General features: G+C 21.9%; 1 protein-coding gene across 3 annotated transcripts in view; it reads right to left on the bottom strand.

Annotated features, from left to right (window-relative positions):
* Window positions 1-22,849, bottom strand: part of LOC111685948 (ecdysone-induced protein 75B, isoforms C/D-like) — an 84,267-nt gene that overhangs the window by 5,285 nt on the left and 56,133 nt on the right. For 2 of the 3 annotated variants that reach the window (XM_046951204.1, XM_046951203.1), the window contains one exon: window positions 3,677-3,915. In XM_046951204.1, the coding sequence (XP_046807160.1) occupies window positions 3,677-3,915 (239 nt within the window). Of the gene's footprint in view, window positions 1-3,676; window positions 3,916-7,748; window positions 7,900-22,849 lie in introns of those variants that run through there. The other variant, XM_046951205.1, reaches the window with a different exon arrangement.

Genomic DNA, 22,849 nt, shown 5'->3' with positions numbered 1-22,849 from the left:
ACTTTAACATTAACTATTTTTGAAAAAATTATAAAAATTTAGTGTTTTTTTTAGAGAAGTAATAGTTTTGTTTAAAAATAAAAAATCAGTATTTTATTAAAAAAATTTTTAAAAATTTTAAAAAAATTTAGAAAAATTTAAAAAATTCTTAAAATTATTAGGGTTTTACAAAAGTAAATTTTGCCATAAAAATTTAAAAAAATTAAACCAGTATTTTGTTTAATAACTTTTTTGGAAGAAAAGTTAAATTTATTTAGTGTTTTTTTTGTTGTTATAAGTAAAAGGTTTTCTCTCTTTTTTTTGTTAAACTTTTTTGTTATTTGTTTAATTTTGTTGTTTTTTTTCTGTCTTTAAAGATAAACATTTATTAACAAATTAATTTTATAAAATATATTCTTATTTTTAATTTAGCCAAGGTCAGTTAGAACGTCATTTTTTGTTTTGTTTAAGCAGAGTTATTTAGTTAATATTGTTGTTGTTAAATGAATATATATTTAAATCTATTGTTACGTTTTGGTTTTAGTCATCAACAGCAAGTGTTAATTTTTTTAATAAAAACACCAAAAAAAAAGAAATTATTTTTAATTATAAATAATTAAAGAAAATAAATTAAATAAAGAGAAATAATTGTTTTTTAAAAAAAACAAGATTAGTTAGAGCAAGTTTTTATATTGGAAATATTTGCCATTAGAGGGACTATGACAGGTATTTTTTTGTATAAAGGAAATTTTTAACTAATTTCATATTTAAAGAGAATGTTATTAATCTTTTTATTTTTCTTGTTGTTGTTTAATATTTATATAGAAATTTGCACATGTCAGAATTTTATATAAAAATTTTATTATTGAAAAAAAAAGAACGCAGCACAGACGACCTTGATGAGTGTTATTTTTTAACCTTGAAAAGTTTTTTTTTTTTTTTTTTTTGTTTAACACAAAATTTCGTATCTATACAATACAAACAATAAAGCTAAACACAAACAATAACAATATATTCTAAATAATAAAAAAAAAAGTTTAGAACTTTGATATAACAAATAAATTAACAAAAAAAAAAAAAAAAAAAAATCGAGAAAAAGAAGAGAAAGTTAGGGGGTAAACAAAAGGGTTGTGAACAAACATCCCCTGGGTTTTAATTTAATAGTTATGATTAGAAATTTCTGTAAATTAATTTAATAGACTTAATAAACAATATAATTTAAAATGACTATTGCTGCTGCTGTCTTTCTATAAACAACCTTGCAAATAAAATTGCATATTTACTAATAAATAAGGAAATATTTTTTTAGCTTTTTTTTATAATTCACATGACATTTACATTTCTCTATAATAATACCAGAGAATAAAGTATAGTTTAAAAAAAAATTTCTAATCAGTTTTAACAAAAACAATCACCTACAAAAAAAAACTATAAAATTGAGTCATTTGTGTGGCAATAAAAAAATAAAATAAAAATATATAAAGAAAAATTCTAATTAAAACAAAAATATTACTTATTAAAGAAAAAACCTTGTTATCATAAGCTGTATAGTTGTATGTGTGTGTGTATTTTAACATAATTTTATTACTAATTATTTGTTTAATATCAATGAAGGCTGAGTTTTTAATGAAGAAAAATCTTATTTAAAATAATTTCCTGGTTTAAAAATCTTAAAACATACAATTTAAGTTTTACACTTAAAATAACACACAAACTTTGTGATTAACACCTTTTTCAAAAAAAAAAAAAAAAAAAAAAAAAAAAAAAAATAAATACAAAAAAAAACATTGAAAATCTAAAAGGTTTCTTTTAGTAAATTAAGTTTAAACATTAAAAAAAAAAAGATACAAATATGTTAATAAGACTACAAATACTAGTTGTTAACCTTGTTTTTAAACTTTGTTAAAGGTAATTTTAAATTAAACCAGAACTCTTAATATCACATCAAAATTAAAACAAGAACGAATTTTATAACACGCTACATTGAAAACTCACAGTTTAATAAAACGAAACTTAAAGTAAAAAAATTTATAAAAAAATAACGGGAAATTTTTGAAAATTTGAATTTTTTAAAACAAGAACGTATTTTACAAAACGCTACATAAAAAACCCATATTTTATAAAACGAAACTTAAAGTTAAAGTAAAAAAAAATATGAAAAATACTGGGAATTTTTTTAAAAATTTGAATTTTTTCCATATAAATATTTTTGTAAAATTAAAAACAAAATAAACAAAATAAACAAAATTTTCTAATAATTTTCTTTATTTAAACATAAATACGGGGAAAATTTTATTTAAATATTTTAAATTTCTTTTTAATTAAAAAATTTACTAAAATTTTTGTAATTTTTTAAAATTTTAAAAAAATAGTGGGAATTTTTTTTTAAATACTGGTTAAAATTTTCTAAAGGTTTTCTCTATTTAAACACAAATACTAAGACATTTTTATTTATATACAATAAACATTCTTCAAAATTTCTTTTTAAATAAATTTTTTTTTTTTTGAAATTTGTGTAATTTTTTTTTTTTTAAATTTAAAAAAATAGTAGGAATTTGTGTTAAAAAATACTGGTTAAATTTTTTTACAAAGAAAAATTAAAGTTTTCTTTAAATAGTAATCGATTACAACAAAATTTTTACATTTCTTACAAAATTTCTTTATATTTAACAAAAAAAAACTAAACAATACTGGGGAATTTTTGAGAAAATTTAAATTTTTTTTAAACAAAATTAAACAAAATGTCTACTAGTTTTATTAAATTAAAGAGAAATACTGGGAAAATTTATATAATAAATTTTCTTTAGAATTCCTTTTTAAATAACATTTTTTGAAATTTTTAAAAATTTTTAAAAAATAGCGGGAATTTGTTTTAAAAATACTGGTTAAATTTTTAAAAATTTTTAAAAAATAGCGGGAATTTGTTTTAAAAATACTGGTTAAATTTTTTCAAGGAAAATTAAAGTTTTCTTTAAATAATAACCGTTTAAAACAAAATTTTTACCTTTTTAACAAAATTTCTTTATATTTTAATAAAATTAAACAATACTGGGAAATTTTTAGAAAATTTTAAATTAAAATTCTTTAGTTAGTTTGAAAGGAAGATGTACATATATACATCAAATCCGAAGAAATACACTTAGGCCTCTATCGTGAGCTCCTTAACCAGTACCACAGATGAGAATCGAACCACCCACCACCTCCGGTCTACCAGACTAGAGCACTAACCACTAACCTATCGGAGGCGCCACTTCTTTAACAAAACTTTTGATATTTTATGAAAAAAAAACCCAAAAATTACACAATTTTTTTAAAAAATATTATTTTTTTATAATTTTCACAAATTTTCTAAAAATTTCTTAAAAATACTGGTAAATGATTTCTTAAAAAATTTCCTCATATAAAACTAAATTTTGGGGGATTTTTTTCTTCAAACTAAAACAGTTCCTTTAAAAGCTTCCACAAACATATAGTGTTTTTTAATAAAATTTTAATAAATCTATATAAATTTGAACAATTTTCTAAAGAAATTCTTTAAAATACTATTAAAATATTTTTTTAAAAAATTTTAAAGATTTTTTAAAAATTTTTATTATTTAAATTTTTTTTTGTATTTTTCAAAATTTTCTTAAAGAAATTTAATAAAAATTTAAAAATATTTTTTAAGACTAATTTTTTAATGTTTTTTTTAACTTACCAATAATGTGGGCATTGAATAGGAGGGGCACTCACGCGCTCTCTGACGCATGGCCGCCACCTTTTCTTTTGTAAATTCACAGGTTTCCAAATGAGCTCTCAATACGGCTGACAATAGACGCGGTTGATCATCCAATTCACCGGACAAGGCTCGTTGTTGGCCACGATTCTGTGTTGACTGTTGCATGGCAGCCAATATGCGAGCCTTTTCACGTTTCGGCACACGACCAAATCGCACCGCTAAAAATAGAGAAAAAACAAAACAAAAACAACATTATTACAATTATCAAAAAAACAACAACAGGTGTATTTTTTTTTTAAGTTTATTATAAACAGCTGGAAAAAAAGGACCTTTTGAAAAGGGTTTTTGTTTGAAAGGAGCTTATGGTTTTACAAAAAGGAAGCTTGTAATGTTTTAAGTAGGTCATTGCCTTGGTTTGCTGTTTTGTTCAAATTGTAGTTTACAGCTGTCTTTGTTTTTATATTAATAAATAGTTGTTGTTATTGTTATACTTTCTCTTTTTGTTGTTGTTGCTGTTTAAACAATAATAAAAAAACTATTTTTTTACACAAAAATTATTCACCCACATTTGTTTTTTGGAGGGGTTTTTTGCTGTTACTAAAAAGTCACGTTTTTTTGAGAAAATATTTTTTTTTGTTTTTGTTTTAGAAACTCTAGATTAAGAGGTCATGACCCAGAAATTTTTTTGTTTAAGTAGTTTATGTTAAACTGTTTGTTTGTTATATTGTGGTAGCTGTGTTACTTTCATTATTGAGCGTAGTAGAGAGTGAGAGACAGTGAAGAGAAAAAGCGTATGAGAAGAAGCGTGTGTGTGTGTGTGTTTTGTTCACAAGCTAGAAGAAAGAAAGTTAAGATCTTCAAGAAGCTGTTTTCTTTCTTCTTATCAATGCCAAAATGTACTTTAATTTATTTACATTTCATCTTTAGATTTGTTAGCTTTTTTTTTTTTGATTCCTAACTAAAGTGTGTTAATGTGTGTGTTAAATTTTTGGGTGTTTAGAAATTGAGGTTGAAAAGAAAGTAAATATTAAAATGATAAATGTTTGAGCTAAATAAAAATTAGATTAAATTAAAGATTTAAGGCCAAAAGTTAAAAAAATTTTAATTAAATAAAAATAAATTTCAAAATTTTTTTTACAAAATTTTCAAAGTTTTATAACTTTGTAAATTTTTAAGAAAATTTAAAGAAATTTTTTTAAAGTAAAGTAGAAAACATAAACTTTGTTTTAAAATAAAAAACTTTAAAAAATATTGAAAGATTTTTTTTTGTAATTTTTTAACAAAATTAAGAAAAATTTTTAAATTTTTTCAATTTTTTTCTTAATTTTCGAAATTTTTTTAAACATTTTCTTTATAAAATTTTAAAAACACAGCTAATAAATAAATTTTCTTTTAATTTTTTTAAATTTAAAATAAATTAATTTAAAATTTTTTCAATTTTTTGAAATTTTAAAAATTTTTTAAAATTTTGTTAAAAAATTTAATTTTACAAATTTTTACAACTTTAACAATTATTAATTAAATCCAATGAAATTTATAACAATTAATCATTTAAACCTAAACATTGTTTTAAAATAAAATTTGTTTAAAAATTCTAAAAAACTTAAAAGAAATTTAGAATTTCTTACACAAAACATGTTTTAGCTTAATATTTTTTACACATTTTTTGAAAATGTTATAACTTTAACATATTTCACACAAATTAAACAAAATTTAAAAACTCCAACAAACTCAAGTTAAACTTTAAAATAAATAAAAAATATCATAAAAATTATAAAGATTCTTTAAAAAAAATCTTAAAAAAAGTGAAAAAATTTTCAAAATTTAAAAAAAAATTTTTTGAATTTTTTTAAAAATTCTTTAAAAATTTATAAAAATTCTTATACATTTTTAAAAAATTCTTTAAACAAATTAAAATAACCATAAATCTGTAAAACTAAATTTTCTTATACAAAAAAGAAGATTTCTCTTTTATTTAAAACAAATTAATATTCATAAAAAAGTGAAATACTAGATTGAAAATAAAACTATTTTTAATTGATTTCAAACCAATCAAAGTGAGAGGAAATCTCTCTTTTTTTATACAAAAAAAAAAACATAAGAAACCAGCCAAAGCATTTAAACATTTTTACTAGCTTTCAAACCAAACCATCATATAGTAAATAATAGTACTACTGACATACTTTTCTTTTCTTTCTTTTTTATTTATTTTATTACATTTCATTTCATTTCATTTCTTCTAAAAAGCAGCTTTCAATATAAAAAAAAACAAAAAGCCGGCGTTTTTTTTTTTTCAAAATCAAATACTACAAACTCGCTTAAGGAGGAGCAAAACAAACCAGGTCAAATGAAAATGAAAACTGAACATAAAAAAAAAATTGTTTGAATTGAAAATAGAAAACAAAAAATAAATTGGAGCGCGTTTTTAGAGAAAAATTAAGCCAACAAGCTGTTAAACTAAACATTGAACATGCTTGTATGGACAGACAGACAGACAGCACACACACAAACAAACAAGTTTTTAGTTTAGTGAAGACAACTTTCATAAGGTGTCTGTCTAGTTTAAAAGAGCAGCTAGCGCCCCCCAAAAACAGACACACAGCGAAAATAATCATAATAATAACAAGAGAAATACAATAATAATAACAACAACAAAAAGTTGGTCAAAAATGAAAATAAAGAGAAATTGTTTTTAGAAAAAAAAGTGAGTAAAAGATTTTAAGAAATTTAATAATTTTTTTTTTTTTAAATTAAGAAAAATTACAAAATAATGCAAAAAATGTTAAACATTTATAGTCTCATAACTTTAGTAATAATAAAGATATTTTAATTATTTTTGTAGCATAAGAATAGCAAGAACTTTAGGTATAATTGCTACAAGTTTGGCTCAAAAAGCTTTTCTAACAACAAAGTTATAAACATTTGAATATAAACAAAATTTTGAAAAAATATTTTTTTTAACAAAAATTTTGTTTAATGTTCAAAATCTTATAACTTGGAAACTGAAAATGATATTTGAATTATATTTGGCTCTAATAATAACAAGACCTTTAGTTATTATACCATAATAATAAAGTCATAATAATAAAGTTATAGGTATTTGAAAATGTACAAATTTTTAGAATAATATTTTTTTTTACCAAAAAATTTTGTTTAATATTCAAAATCTTATAACTTGGAAACTAAGAAAGCTATTTGAATTATATTTGGCTCTAATAATAACAAGACCTTAGGTTATAATTCTAACAAGTTTGATGTAAAAAGCTTCCCTAACAACAAAGTTATAAGCATTTGAAAAAAGTAAACATTTTTGTACAAATATTTTTTTTATCAAAATTTTCATTTATATTCAAAGCTTTATAACTTGAAAAATAACAAAGATAGTTTAATTATGTTTGTTTCTTTGGAAGAGCAAGACCTTAGAGTATAATTGCTAAAAGTTTGGTTTAAAATGGTTTCTTAACAACAAAGTTATAAACATTTAAAAAAAAAGAAAAAATGTTTGAACAAATATTTTTTAATAAAAATTTTCTTTTATTTTCAAAGTTCTATAACTTAGAAATTAAGAAAGATATTTCAATTATTTGTGACTTTTTGAAAAAACAAGACCTTAAGGTCTTATTGCTACAAATTTGGTTTAAAAAGCTTTGTTAATAACTAAAATCTAAAGAATTAAAAAATAAAAAAATAGAAAAATTTTATTTTGTTAACATTTTTGAGTTATTTTCAAATTCCTATAACTTTGATAAAAATTAAGATATTTTTATAATTTTTGCTTGAAACCATAACAAGACCTTAAGAAATCATTGTAGCAAATTTGGTGTAAAAAACTTGCATATTAAGCAAGTTATAAACAATTAAAAATAAAGAACATTTTGAAAATTTCTTAAATTTTTATATATTTTCAAAGTGTATTAACTTTGATAAAAATTGAGTAATTTGTATAAATTTGGCTTGCAACAATAACAAGGCCTTAAGAAATTATAACAACAAATTTGTTTTAAAAAAACTAGTTATAATTATTTGAAAAATTTCTAATTTAAAAACTTACGCGCATTGTGATAGTTGACATTGCCTTTTAATATACTTTTTAAAATGGGTAATTCTTCAGCCATTTTGTGTGTGTGTGTGTGTGTTTGTGTTTAATAAGTTAAAAAAATTTTTGGTTTTAAAGAGATTTAAGTTAAAATTTCATTTATATTAAAACATTGGTAATAAATTTTTTTTGTTTAAAATTATTTAAGAAGAGAAAAAATTGGCACAATTTCTTGTTTTTTCTAAAACACTTTTTCTTTTTCTATGAGAGAAATTTTTAGAAATTTTTTTGTTGTTGTTTTTTTAAAACAGGTACTTTTTAAGGAAAAAGTTTCCTTTTTTTTAAAAAAAAGAGGGACAACAAAACAATTTTTTTCTAAATTTTTTTATAAATTTTCTTGTTTGTTTTTTAATTTACTTTTGTTTAAGATTTTTTGAAATTAACACTTTTTTGTTAGTTTTTTTTAATATAAATTTTGTGTTTATTTGTTTTTGTTGTTGTTGTTTAGTAATAAAACAGGAACTTTCAATTACTTTTGTTTTTTTTTTTTAATTTAAACAAATTTTGGATTTTTGTAAAATTTTAGCGCGTAATCCTGGTTTGGTTAACGAGTTTTAAATCCAAAAATTTGTTGTTTTTTATTTTCTTTTTCTGTTTTTGTTTTAAATTAAGCTTTGGTTTGTGTTTTTTTTAATTTATATTTTTAAAAACTTTTTTGTAACAAAACTTTTTCAAAAATTTTCTTTTTATAAATATTTCTTTAAAATTTTCTTTAACTTTTTTTCTTCTAAGTTGCTCTTGTTATGGTTGGTTTATAACTAAAGATTTCTTTTGTTTTAAATAATTTTCATTGATTTAAAAAACAAATTTATTTATTGTTGTTTTTTTCTTTATTTTGTTTAAGCTTGTGATTATGTCAATGTTGTTGTTGTTATTATTATGTTTATTTTACTATTAAAAGTATAAAATCTATTTTTTTATATTATTTCCAATTTGATTTCAAAATAAAAAAACATGACAAAACTCGACAAGGTCTCGAACGCGACTAACTGTAAAAATCTTAAGCACGTTATGAATATACCAAAAAGGTATCAACACTACTCATACACTCTCAACTAATAACAAACACACACAAACACACGCATACTCTTGTTATTCTCTCTACAAAATTGTTTATTTTTTTCATTAAACAAAACAAAAAATAATCACACATTTTGTTTTACTCTCTTTTCATCTCTAACACCAATACATCACTTGTTTGGTGTGTCATTTTTAAGAGAGAGCTAAAGCTTTTTTTGTTCCCAGAAAACTGCTCTCGTTTTTAGTTTGGCTTGTAATGTCTGATTTAGTTTTTTACTCTTAAATTAAAGCAAATTTTGTTATGTGAAAGAAATTAAAGAGAGAAAATTACAGGAAATTAAATTAAAGGAAACTAAAGCTAGAAAATCAACGTTACATTTGAATAGTTAAAAAAATTTCATGATTTTAAGAGTTTTAAAAAACCTTTTTAGGGAAAAACTAAAAATTAAAAAAAAAACTTTTTTCAACTTTTCATATTTTCCAAACTTAACATCTTAGTTTGTATTGACAATTGGCTAAAGATTTTTACCACATTATAATCTGTAAGGTCTCTACTTTCTTGCTACCGAAGTTCATTTAATTTGCAAGAATATTTTTTTAGTTATCAAGCGATTTGTTAGGAAAAAATTATCAAAAATTTTTTAACTTATTTTTTTGTAATGAAATTTTCAAAATTTAATAATTTTTGTTGTAATTAACAGTTTTTAAGGATTTTTTCTACATTAAATTCATTAAGGTCTCTACTTTCTTTATAATCAAAATTATTTGCTTAATTTAAATATCAACAAAGTTTTAGACATTTTTATAATTCACTAACTTTTCGAAAAAAATTTTGAAAAAAATTTCACAATTTTTTAACTAAACAAATGTTAATAACTTTAGTGGTAATTAACAGTTTTTAAAGTTCTTTTCATCATTACATTCTTTAAGGTCTCTACTTGCTATACCACTCAAATTATTTGTTTAATTTTAATACCAACAAAGTTATAGACATTTTTATAATTCACAAAATTTTTTTTAAAAATTTTCAAAAAATTTTCCAATTTTTAATAACTTTTGTTGTAATTAACAGTTTGTTAATAATCTTTCTTTATTATGTTAATAAAGGTCTCTGCTTTTTAAAACTTAAAAATTCCTAAGTCTATTAGAGTTATTACTTTAGTTATAAGCAATTTCATTGTTAAAGGTTTGTTCAACATTTTCCAATATTCAAATGTTTATAACTTTGTTTGTATTTGAACTTTTTAAACAAATTTTTTAACATTTTATTCTTTAAGCTTTGTGGTTTCTATAAAACAAAAATCATTCAATTTTGTAAAAATATTTCCTAAGTTTGAGGCAGTTTTGTAAGTAAAAAAAATTGGTGAAATTTTAAAATTTTTCTCAAATTTTTTCCAAGTTTGAAATTTGAAAATTGTTTAAACATTTTATTCTTTAAGGTTTCTGGTTTTTACAAAACAAAACTTATTCAATTTGTTGTAATATTTCTCAAGTTTGAGGCAGTTTTGTAAACAAACAATATTTGGTAAAATTAAAATTTTTCAACATTATTTTCACTTTTAATTTGATAATAACTTAGCTTGAGTTTAACATTTTCTAAAATTTTTTAAACATTTTATTCTTTAAGGTTTCTGGTTTTTACAAAACAAAAATCATTCAATTTGCTGTAATATTTCCTAAGTTTGAGGCAATTTTGCAAGCAAACAAAATTTGGTGAAATTTTAAAATTTTTCTCAATTTTTTTCCAAGTTTGAAATGTTTATAACTTAGCTTGTGTTTAAAATTTTCTAAAATTTGTTTAAACATTTTATTCTTTAAGTCTTCTAGTTTTTATAAAACAAAACTTATTCAATTTGTTGTAATATTTCCCAAGTTTGAAGTAACTTTACAAGCATACAAAATTATTCAAATTTCAAAATTTAAAAAAAATTTTTTAAATTTTTAATTGTTTATAACTTTACTTGTGTTTAGAATTTTATAAAAAAATTTTCAAAATTTTGTACTTTAAAGTTTCTAGTTTGTATAAAACAAAAATCTAGCAATTTGTTGAAATATTTCCTATGTTGTAGGCATTTTTGTAGATAAACAAAGTTCTGCAAAACTTTGCTAATTTACCAAATGTTCCAGAGAAGAGAAAAACTTTGTTTAAGAGAAAACTTAATTTAAATATTTTTTGAAAATTTTAAAAATGTGAAAAAAACTTTATGAAAAGTTTCATTAACAATTAACAAGTTTATTTTTAATTTAAAAAAAAAAAATTTAAAAATATATTAAAATTTTATTTTAAAATAGTAAAAAATTTCTAAAAAGTTAAAAAAATTTCCAAAAATTTTCTTTTAACATTTCAGTGTTTTTCTTATAAAGTTTAGCCGGCATTTTATTAAACATTAAGAGAGCTTTAAACTTTTAAAAGTTTGTTTTTGGAAAATCTCTTTTTTCTAAAGAAACTGTTATATTAACACTCTCTTACTGTAAGCTCTTAATAAAAAATACTCTTTTTATATATAGAAGTATGAAAAGCTTTAGTGTTAATAAGTTAAAAAGCTTTAAAAATAAAACTTTTCACCATACATGTTGTATGACTAAAAACAGTGTTGTATTTTCTATACAAAAGCTTTTAAAAAAGCTTTTAATTTAAATTCTGTTAGCTGTTAAAAAGAAAAGCTTTTTTAAAACGAATAATACGTAAGTTTTAAAAGTTTTTTGTTTAAAATATTTAATGATTACATTAAACAATTAAATAATAATAAATAGTTTAAAACAACAACCTTGAACTTTAATTTGTTTAGAACAATTGAATGAAATATTAAGTTTGCCACATAATTAAATGACATTATTTAATTTAAAATAAATTATATGTATTTTTTTTTTTTTTGTTTTTAAAATTATTTAAAGGTTTAATTATACTATGTGTCCTTTTTAGTTGTTGTGTTGTTTCTGTGTGTGTGTGTGTGTTTGTGTGCTTATTAAAAGTAGAACGAGGGTAAAGTTTATTGCTATTTTATTAAGAGAGTGCTGCTGTTTGTATGTAGTTGTTGTTTGCTTGATGTATGAGTTGCCTTGGGTTCAATGACTTAATTTGCTTGATTTGCAAACAGAAAATTATTTTAAAAAAATATATCAACATTATATTGTTAACTTTTTAAATAAACAAAATAATTGTTTTATTAAACATTGAACAAATATATAAAAACGAAAAAGTTAATGTAGGTTGTTTTATGCGAAACATAAAAAATAATGTGTGTGTGTGAAATATGAGGTTGCTATTAAAGAATATAACAACAACATGATTTTATTTAAATATTTAAGGTTAATTTGTGTTTAATTAAATTTAAATAAATTTAAGGTTAATTTGAAAAAAAATCTTTTTTGAAAAAAATTTCCATTTTTGTTTAAAAATTATAAAGTTTAGTTAAGAAATTTTTAATTTTTTGTCATAAATTCTAAAAGCTTAAGGTCTTAGCTTTAAATAGCTATAAAAAACTTTGTCGAGTCTAAAGTTTAACTAAAGTTATATAGTTTTTGGTTTTTTAAGATTAAATTTGAAAAAAGTTCATTTTTTAAGAATTTTGTTTTAATTTTTGTTAAAAATTTAAAAATTTTTGTTTGAAATATTAAAAGTTTATATAATAAATTCTAAAAGCTTAAGGCGTTAGCTTTAAATAGCTATAAAAAACTTTGTCGAGTTTTAAGTTTAACTTAAGTTATAAAGTTTTTAGTTTTTTCTCTCAGAAAAGATTTTACCATTTTTTTTGAGAAAAAAATTTTTCATTTTTGCGAAAATGTTAAAAAGTTTTGTTTAAAATTTGTTCAACTTTTTTGCTAAATTCTTAAACACTAAGGTGTTAGCTTTAAACTTAAGAAAAGTTTTTTCAAATCTTTTAAGATTTACTCAAGTTATGATGTTTTTAATAAAAAAAAAGATTTTTTTTAAGAAAAAATTTTTCTTTTTTGCAAAAAAAAAAAAATATAAAGTTTAAGTTGAAATTTTTTTAATTTTTTCATTAAATTCTAAAATTTAAAGATTTTAGCTTTAAACTTCAAAAAAGTTTTTTCAAATCTTTTGACAGTTACTCAAGTTATGATGTTTTTATTAAAAAAGATTCTTTTTTTTTTTTTTTGAGAAAAATTTTTCATTTTCAAAAATTTTGAAGTTTTTTTTTGAAAATTGTTTAAACTTTTTTGCTAAATTGTTAAACATTAAACTGTTGGTTTCTAATTTATGAAAAGCTTTTTCCAATCTCTTGAAAATTTCTCAAGTTATGATGTTTTTAATTAAAAAAGTTTTTTTTTGAGAAAAATTTTTGATATTTGTTTCAAAAATTTTTAAGTTTAAATTAAAAATTTTTTAACTTTTTTGCTAAATTCTTAAACATTAAGGTGCTAGCTTTAAGCTTAAGAAAAGTTTTTTCAAATCTCTTGAAAATTACTCAAGTTATGAAGTTTTTAATAAAAATAGAAAAATTTCTATATTTTTCTTGTTGTTTTTTTTGTTAGCAATTTTCAAAAGTAATTAATTTTCCTGCTATCTTCTTGTATGTCAAAGAAAGCTGACTCAGCTGCTTTAAAAGCATAAATTTTTTAAAGAAAAAAAATTCAGGTTAAACAATAAACAACCATTACATACATATAAATGAACATAACAGTCATGATACCAACAGTAGCCACTATTAACTTGTCTTTTTTTTTCTTTATTTTTATAATTATATTTCTTACAATAATAAACAAGTGAAAGTGAAATTGTTAACATTAAATGAAATAGAAACTTAAACAAAGTCAATGACTTTTATCGACAATCAAAAAAACACACAATTATTACTAGAGTAAATCTAAAAAAAACACAACATTAAATAAACAAAACACGTTTCCATTAAAAAAAAAACCTAAAAATATACAAAAAACTAAACTTTCACTTTTACTTTCGCATCATTAAACTAAAGAAAAACACCATACAAACACATTTTGCTTTCATCATAAAACTATATTTATTAATTGTTTATGTGTTTAGGTTTTTAAGTTATTTTTTTGGGTATTTTTTTCTTTATATATATTTTTTGAGTGATTTAACCTCATTACTTTTTTGAGTTCATTGACCATCATTATTCCATTATTATAAATAAAAAAAATTCGTAGAAACTTATGTCGTCTTTTCGAAAATAAATTTAAATTGTTTTCAAAGTTTTTGAAATGAATTAAAGCTATTTTGTTGTTGTTATTGTTGTTTAACGGTGTTTTCTTGTTTTTATTCAAATTTTTGTAAATAAATTATTCAATCATTGGTTTTTGAAATGTTTCGGCGAAAAAAAAAAAACAAAATTTAAAGCAAAATGTAAGTCAATGATTTTGTTTTGATGGATTTCTTTTTTTGAATGCATTTGGCAATAGTTTTATATTATTAAACAAATTAAAATGTATTGGGGATAAAAAAACTTAATTAAAATGAAATTTAGCATAAAAGAAAGCAATTTTAAAAAATTTATTATTTCTTAAGAAAATTAATTTTTAATAATTTTGAAATAATTTTGAAATTTTTTTTTTGCATTTTTAAAAAGCTTAAAGTCTAAGCTAAAAATCAAATAAAAATTATCAGAAAACAATTAAAGCTAAGCAAAGTTATAAACAATTCAATAAAAGAAAATAATTTTAAAAAATTTTGGAAAATTTTTCTATTTCTTTAAGAAAATTTTTGAATATTTTCTCATATTTCCTAAGAAATTTTTATAGTTTTTAAAAGCTCTAACACTTAGCTATAATCTAGCTAAAAACTATTTAAATCTATTAAGTTATAACCAAGTTATAAACAATTAACTAAAATATAAAAAAATTAATAAAAATAAACAAAAACTCTTATATTTTAGAAAATTTTCAAAAATTCCTATTTGTTTCTTATTTTTCAATCAAATATTATAATAGATTACAATTTTTATTTAATTTAACAAATTTTGAAAACTCTTATACTCCTGCAGAAACTTTTATACCGAAGACTTCTATTTAAACTGTTATACTAGAGAATTTTTCTTAAATTGTTGTCATTTTGACAAATTTAAATTGCCTTTGCTTTTAAATTGAATTTTTGTGATGTTTTTGTTAAGTTTGGAAAACTGTTATACTGTTGTAGAAACTGTTATACGACTAGAAAGTTTAACACTTTTGTTTTATTTCTTATTTTAAACTTATGTTTAAAGAAAATTTGCACTTTGACGTTGTTTTAAGCAACAATTTTAAAAACTGTTATACCACATATAAAACTGTTATACTGGCAAAATATTATCAAATTTTAAATTTTTTTAGTTTTTTTTCATTAAATTGTTTTTTATAAAGAATTTTATAAAATTTTCTCTTAAAACTCTTATACTGTTTAACAAACTGTTATACCAAGAAGATGTTTAAACAAAAAAGTAATTTTTTAAACAAATCAAGTTCATTTTTGGTTTTTTCTAAAAAAAGATTATTAATAATTTATTAAAAATTTAATAACAACAAGTGTTAACAAATTAAAAGTTAAACAAACAAGTTTATTTGTTAAACAACAAACTTGAAACTAAAACAAACAAAAACTTAGTCGTCATACTGAGAAAACAAACAATATCAAAAAGTCTAACTAAAACTTAACTCTGGTATTGTTGTTATAGAAATGACTAACTAAGATCACTAACTAAGACAGACAGACAGAGACACTTGAAAAATAATAAGAAAAAAAACCTCAGCAAAAGTTGAATGACCGTGCCTGACCCACATAAAAGTCTTTGCACTTTTGCACACAGACAAATAGCAGCAGCAGCAGCAGTAGAGCAACAGCAACAACAAAAACATAAACTGACTGCAGTTTTTTTTTGCATTTAGCTTAAATTATATACATTTGTCATTAATACACACTCACAACAACAACAAGAACAACAACCACAGCAGAAACTGCATACAATTGTAGAATTTACCCTTCTACTCCCTCAAATCTTTTGTTGCACAAATGAGTGTGAGCAAAAAAAAACGAGGCTAAAATATTAACATCGTTGCTTAAACGATGATGTTTTTTTTTCTGAAAAAAGAGCAATGAACGGCATTCAGCACAATCATGTTGTTTGTTTTTTTTTTTCTCATTGCAATTCGTCTTCTCATTGTCGTTGATGTCGTAGTCATCGTCGTTGTTGTAGTTAGCTGGCTGTCAGACTGGCTTGCATATTTATTTAACAATGAGCATGTGCACGTCATTGCTGCTGCAATGAATGCTGTTGTTGTTGTTGCTCTTGCTGCTGCTGCTGCCTGCAGTTGCTTGTCGTTTCTACGAGTAAATATTTTGTTACGAATAACAAAAGAAATATGTAAAATGAAAAGAAGAAGAAGAAAAAAAGAGCGCGCCAAATAGTTTAAATACGAATTTATGCAATCGTTTGTAATGTAGTTGTTGCTGTTGTAGCTTGCATTTAGCAAAGCACTTGAAACCTTCGAGAAATTTCCAAAAGTCGTTGAACTCTCCCCACAACACAATTGAAACGACAATTCTAGAGCAATGCAACGTGATAAGCTGCTAAACACACACACACACACAATCTCACATACACACAGCAACACTTTATTTATATGCACAAACAAAAAACTTGCAACTGAAAGATATAACAAAAAGAAAAGAGCGAAAAAGAGGGAGGGAGCTAGTAGGGTAGGGTATGGTTTTTGTATTGAGTGTATTTGTGTGTGTTTAAACAAAAGGGGAGCAAACAGCCTTAGCAAAGTATGAGCATAAGTATGGAGCATACACTCAAAACTAGTTTGAGCAAAGGCATTGAAAAATGAAAGTGTTTTTCGCCATTGAGTAAAAGAGATTTAAATTTAACATATCGCTCTCTCTCTATCTCTAACTTAACAAACTGAGTTTATTTAAACAAGAGTAAAAAACGAGTTTGTATTATTCAAAAGGTAAATGAACTTTTTGAAGGTTCACTTAACATAGTAAAGCAACGAAGACAAACAAAAAAAAACAAAAAATTGTTAGTAATAAAAAAAAGTTTTATAATTTTGTTTATTGTAAAAAAAAACCACAAAATAAACTTGTTATTACGTTAATACCTCACAGAGGAGAGGTTTGCTTGTTTTTAAACACCACACACATACACACTTGATATATGGAGACGACACTAAAAATGCAAAAAATTTCACCAGGCCTTTAAAAATAATATCGAGTAATATACACACAAACATATAAAGTAGTTGTACTACTTACTCTGTCGCTACTTATTTATGTAATCCAAAAATAAGTTTTGAAAAAAAAAAACAAAATATTATGTATTTTATAATAAACAAAATATTATGGCAATTTCTCTAGCGTAATGAGGAAGTTACAGGTATTACTTAAGAAATTGGTTTGTTTTTTTTTTCTCTACACTTCTTTTTACATGTTACAAAAAGAAAGTTGGGTAAACAACATACTACATGCATATGCATTGTAAAACAAGGAAATATTTCATCAGCTAAATGATACAAAAAAAAAGAAGTATAACAATTAAGATCAAGTGATTACATGAGAAAACTGTTATACTCTTGGAGTAAAAGTTTTCCTTAAATTTGATATTATTTTAAATTTTCCACAATTTTTTTGTAATTTTCTAAAATTTTTCTAAATAATTTTGTTTTTTCTGTTATACTTTTAGGAAAACTGTTATACTAAGGAAAATGCATTAAAAAAATCGATTATTTTGAGATTTTAAACAAATTATTTGAAACAATTACAATTTTTAGGCAATTTTTGTTATTTCGCTTAACTGTTATACGGCTAAAAAACTGTTATACTTAAACAAAATTTATAAATTTTAGCAAACATCAAGTTTTAAAACACTTTTCTATTAGAAAATTTAAGTTTTTTGGTAATTTTTGCTAATTTGCATAACTGTTATACTCCTAAGAAAACTGTTATACCAAGAAAAATTCTGAAATTTTAGCATAATTCATGCTTTTCTATGAAAAAATTTAAGTTTGTCGGCCATTTTGGCTATTTTGCGTAACTGTTATACTACAAAGAAAACTGTTATACTAAGAAAGCTTAATTTAAAAACTGTTATACACTTAACAAAACTGTTATACTAAAGAAAATTTTCCAAATTTTTATTTGTTTTTAGAAGTTAAAGCAGTTTGACAAATTCCGTTTCAAATTTAAGCTTTTTTAATTTTTTTTTTTATAATTTTTGTTAACTGTTATACTGCAATGCAGTATAGATTGCAAACTGTTATATTGCAAAAAAATTAAGAAAATTTTCTTTATTTTCAAATTTTTTATTGAAAATTTTAATTTTTTTGCTTAAAAACAGATTTTTGAAAACTGTTATACTGTTTGTGAAACTGTTATACTGCAAAAAAAAATTAAGCAAAAATTATTTTAATTTGATTTTGTAGAAATATAAAGTTTTTAGTTACCATTTAAAGCTGGTTTGAGCAGACTTTTGTAAACTGTTATACTGATATTGAAACTGTTATACTGCTAAAAAAATAAGCAAAAATTATTTTAATTTGATTTTGTAGACATATAAAGTTTTTAGTTAACATTTAAAGCTGGTTTGAGCAGACTTTTGTAAACTGTTATACTGATATTGAAACTGTTATACTGTTAAAAAATTAAGCTAAACTCATCTTAATTTGAAATTGACATTTAAAAAGCTGGTTTTAGCTGAATTAACAAAACTGTTATACTGTTTAGCAAACTGTTATAAATTTTAAACAAAAACTGTTTTCCATTGAAAATGTTTCATTTTCCTGATGAAAAACACAAACGATTTTCCAAATTCAAAATTTCTTTTTTTTCAATTTCCCTTTTTAGTTGTAGAATTTTCTCGATGTTTGTTTTTGTTTTTTATTAAGAAATAAATAATTTTACGCATTGTAATGTTTTTATTATTATCGAGCTGTATGTGTATGTGTGTGTGCGTGTGTATGATGTTGTTATTGTTAATTTGTATTTTGTCCCCTTGCTCTCATTTAAGTGTAAAAGTGTAAAAAAAAATTCCCCCGCTGCCTACTAACCACCCTCTTACCTAAATACTATCTGCTGTTGTCTGGCTATGAAAGTAATTGTTGTTGTTGTTGGTTTTTTTTTAGTTTTTAGTAGAGGCCATTTATGATTGTTGTTGTAATGCGTATAGCCTCCATTTATTACATTATGTTTGTTTGTATGTATATTGATGTTTGTCTGTTTGGTTGTATGTATATATAATTTTATTTGTTTATTATACAACAATCATTGATATTTACTGTGCTGCTGCTGTTGTTGCTGTTGAAAACTCAAAAACAAGCAATAAACAACAACAGCAATAATATAGCAAAAGCAATATTTAAATGTAGCAGCTATAGCAGTCAGGCTGACTGTGTGACTGACAGCAAGAAAAAAAAACTATACGTAATATATTTGTAATTGACCTGAATAAAGTTCAAATAACTTTTATGCTCACATACATGTAGAGACATAGAGAGAGAGACCTTCCCTCCCTTGTTTGTTGTTGTTTTTTGTTTTCATCTCCTCTACTTGTATGTACTTGTATTCATATATGAAAGTATTTGCTCGAAAAGCAACATTATAATTGAGCAAAACTAAATGAAATACAACAGAAAAAAATGAAAGGCATTAATAATTACAAGGATAAATACAACAATGTTGTTGTACAACAAAAACAACAAAATTATTTAAAATTTTTAGTTTATTTGGAGAAGAAAAAAACTAAATTCTAAATTCTCTGATATTTATAAAACCTAGGTAAACATCAAAAGTCTCATAACAATCCGTATAATCTCGAGAGCTTTTCTATATAAAATCTTTACAATCATGTTAAAAATATCCAAGTTATAGGCAAAAAGCTATGACCATTTCATATCTCCAGCTTACTGTTTTGACTGGATTTCTTTTTGCAGTTTTTAGAGCTTTTTTATGAATAAAACTTTAATTTTCTAATAACTTAAAGCTTTCAGAAGCTTTGTAACAAACAACGACCAAAACAGTTTATAAATGGCCTTAGGCGACCTAAAAAGGTTAAGCTATTATTAACAAAATATAAAAGATTAAAGAAAATTCAAATTTTAAAAGTTTTAGGCAAACTTTTTAAGCTTTTACACAAATTTAAATGAAAATCAAAGCTTTTTGACAATAACTTAAAGTTTTGAGGTAATATTTGCTATAAATGGTTTATAAATAGCTTCAAATTGGTCTTAAATAGTTAAATTATGACTTCAAAAACAGTTTTTTGAAAAAGTCAAACTTTAGGAAAAAGTTTTAAGCTTATAAACTTTTACTAAAAGTTTGAAAACTATCTTAAGCTAAAATCAAACTAGAGGCTAATGAAATGCAATTAAAGTCATATAAAAAAGGTTATAAAAAGTTTAGTAGAAAACAAGATTAAAAACAAGCTTGTTAACATAAGCTTTAACTAAGCTTAAGAAAAAAAGCTTAAAGCTGAAAACTTTTATTTAAACTTTAAAGATTATGTTGAACAAAAAACAAAGCAAATGTTTCACAAATAGAATCAACAGGGGACAAAAGGTTAAGTTATCGAAAAATTTACTAAAAAGCTTTAAAAAAAGCTTTAAACTTAAAGTTTAAAGAAAAAGCTTAAAGCTGAAAACTATTGCTTAAAGTTAGAAGATTATGTTTAACAGAAAACAAAGCAAATGAGTTAGAAATGGAAACAATAGGGAATAAAAAGTTTATCTTAGAAAAAGTTAAAAGATTTTTTCTTGAAACGAATTGTGAAAAAAAGCTTAAAGCTTTAAGTTAAAGCTGAAAACTATTGATTTAACATAAATCAAAGTAAATGAGAAATGGTATCATTAGGATACAGAAAGTTGAAAGATTTTTTCTTGAAATAAACTTAGTAACAGGCTTTAAGCTTTAAGTTTAAAGAAAAAGCTTAAAGCTGAAAACTATTGCTTAAATTTAAAATATTTATCTTTAATAGAAATGAAAGCAATTGAGTTAGATTGCTTTCATTTCTAACTCAATTGCTTTCATTTCTATTAAAGCAATTGAGTTAGAAATGAAAGCAATAGAACACAGAAAGTTAAGCTTAGGAAAATATAAAGTTCAAAGATTTTTTTTCTTAAAACAAACTTTGGAAAAAGCTTAAAGTTTTTTTAGCTTAACTTTAAAGATGAAAAAAAACTCTGTAAACAGCTTAACTATACCATGGCCAATGATGACAGATTTTCTGTAAGAGTTTGAAAATTTCTTAAGATTTTTCTTTTTGTAATTTATTTAAATGTAAATTTTTTTCTAGCTAGTGTAAACACTCTATGTTTTAGAATATTCTTTAAACAATAATATGTAGCAACAAATTTTAAATTTATTTATATTATTTTTTTTTTTTGTTGTATTTTTTCAATTTATATGACCTCGTACTAATTTAAGTTCATTTTAATTAAAATAACACTAAACTAAAGTAAAAATAAAATAAAGAAAAAAAATATAGAAAAAAAAAACAAAATTTTTTTTTAGATAAAATAAAACCCCACAAACCCATATAAACTGAACAAAAAAATTTTTTTAATAAAATTTTTTCTGTTTGATATTTTTATCATTATTTTTTTCAACAACAATAATTTGCCTTGCATTGTTTGGTGGGGAGAAGAAAAAAAAATAACAAAATAAGGGGGAGGGGGAGGAGGTAGAGCTAAACAACAAATAAGAGTACTAAAAGCAAGTAGGAAAAAAAAGAAAGAGAGAGCAAGAGAGTGTAGCAAGGGGGTAGGGCAGGGAGCAAAAGCAGAAATTAAAAAAAATGGCTGGTTGATTGTGACCTAGTTTTACTTTAACAACGTCAGACAAACGGTCAATGAACTTCATTTTTATTTTTCTTTTTTTCATTTCATTTCATTTTGTGTGTTAGTGTAGTTGTTGTTGTTTTTGTTACACTTAATCATACACAATGTTATGTACATCACATCAACTATTTATTGAAATAAAAAGCTTTTTTTATATAAAATTTACTACTACTACTACTATCACTACTGTATGTATGTGTGTAAACTTTAATTTCATTTTGTAGGCAACAGAGAGGAGTTAAAGACGTAAGAGGTTAAAGAAATTTCAGTTTCATTTTCATTATTGTTGTTGAAATTTACGAAATTTCTTTTTAAATAGTTTACAATATGTATAGTTTTTTTTCTTTCTTTCTTATAAAAAACCATGAGTTGTTGTAATAGTTGTTTTGTAAAATGAAAAAGAAAGTGTTAAAATTTTTGTTTTGTATGAGTGTGTGTTTTAAAAGAAAGAAAGTGAAAGTTTTGTTGCTTATTTCTTTCAACATCTTTTGTTAAAACTTTAAATATTGCCAAATATTAATGAATGTAACAAAAATAAAAAAAAATAGAATAAATTATTAAAAAATCCACAATAAACTAAACATATTAGTTTTGATACATATAAAATATTTTTGTTTTTTTGTTTAACAAAAAAAAAAAATTGAAATTAATTTTAATTTAAAAAGAAAATTCTTTAAAAAAATCTTAAAATAAATTTTAAAATTTTTTAACTAATTTTTTATGTTAAAGCTTTTAATAAATAATTTTTTTATATAAAAAATTTTTATTTTAAAAATTTAAAATTTTTTAAAACATTTTTTAAAAAAAAATATCTAAAATTTTTAATTTTATTTAATTATAAAGCTTATAATTTTTCCTTGATTATAAGCTTATTATTGTTTAAATTTTTTCAATTTTTTCTTAAAAAAAAAATCTAAATTAATTTTTTTAATTAAAAAAAAATTCTTGAAAAAATCTTAAAATAATTTAAAATTTTTTTTAACTAATTTTTTATTGCTAAGCTAATAACTAATTAATTTTTTTAGGAATGTAAAGAAATTTTAAAAAATTTTCTATAATTTTAAAAATTAAAAAAAAGAGTAACCATTTTTTTAATTCTTTTGCTTAATTTTAAAAAATTTATAAAAATAGTTCTCATGCTTTAAACAATTTTAACATAATTTTAAATTAACATTTCTTCTATTTTAAAAATATTTCTGTCATAAAACAATTTAATTTTGTAAATAAAGAAATATTAAAAAATTTTA

This window comes from Lucilia cuprina, chromosome 5 (assembly GCF_022045245.1).
Source record: "Lucilia cuprina isolate Lc7/37 chromosome 5, ASM2204524v1, whole genome shotgun sequence".
Classification (NCBI taxonomy): domain Eukaryota; kingdom Metazoa; phylum Arthropoda; class Insecta; order Diptera; family Calliphoridae; genus Lucilia; species Lucilia cuprina.
The sequence above is the reverse complement of the archived record's forward strand: the minus strand, read 5'-3'. Positions and strand labels throughout refer to the sequence as shown.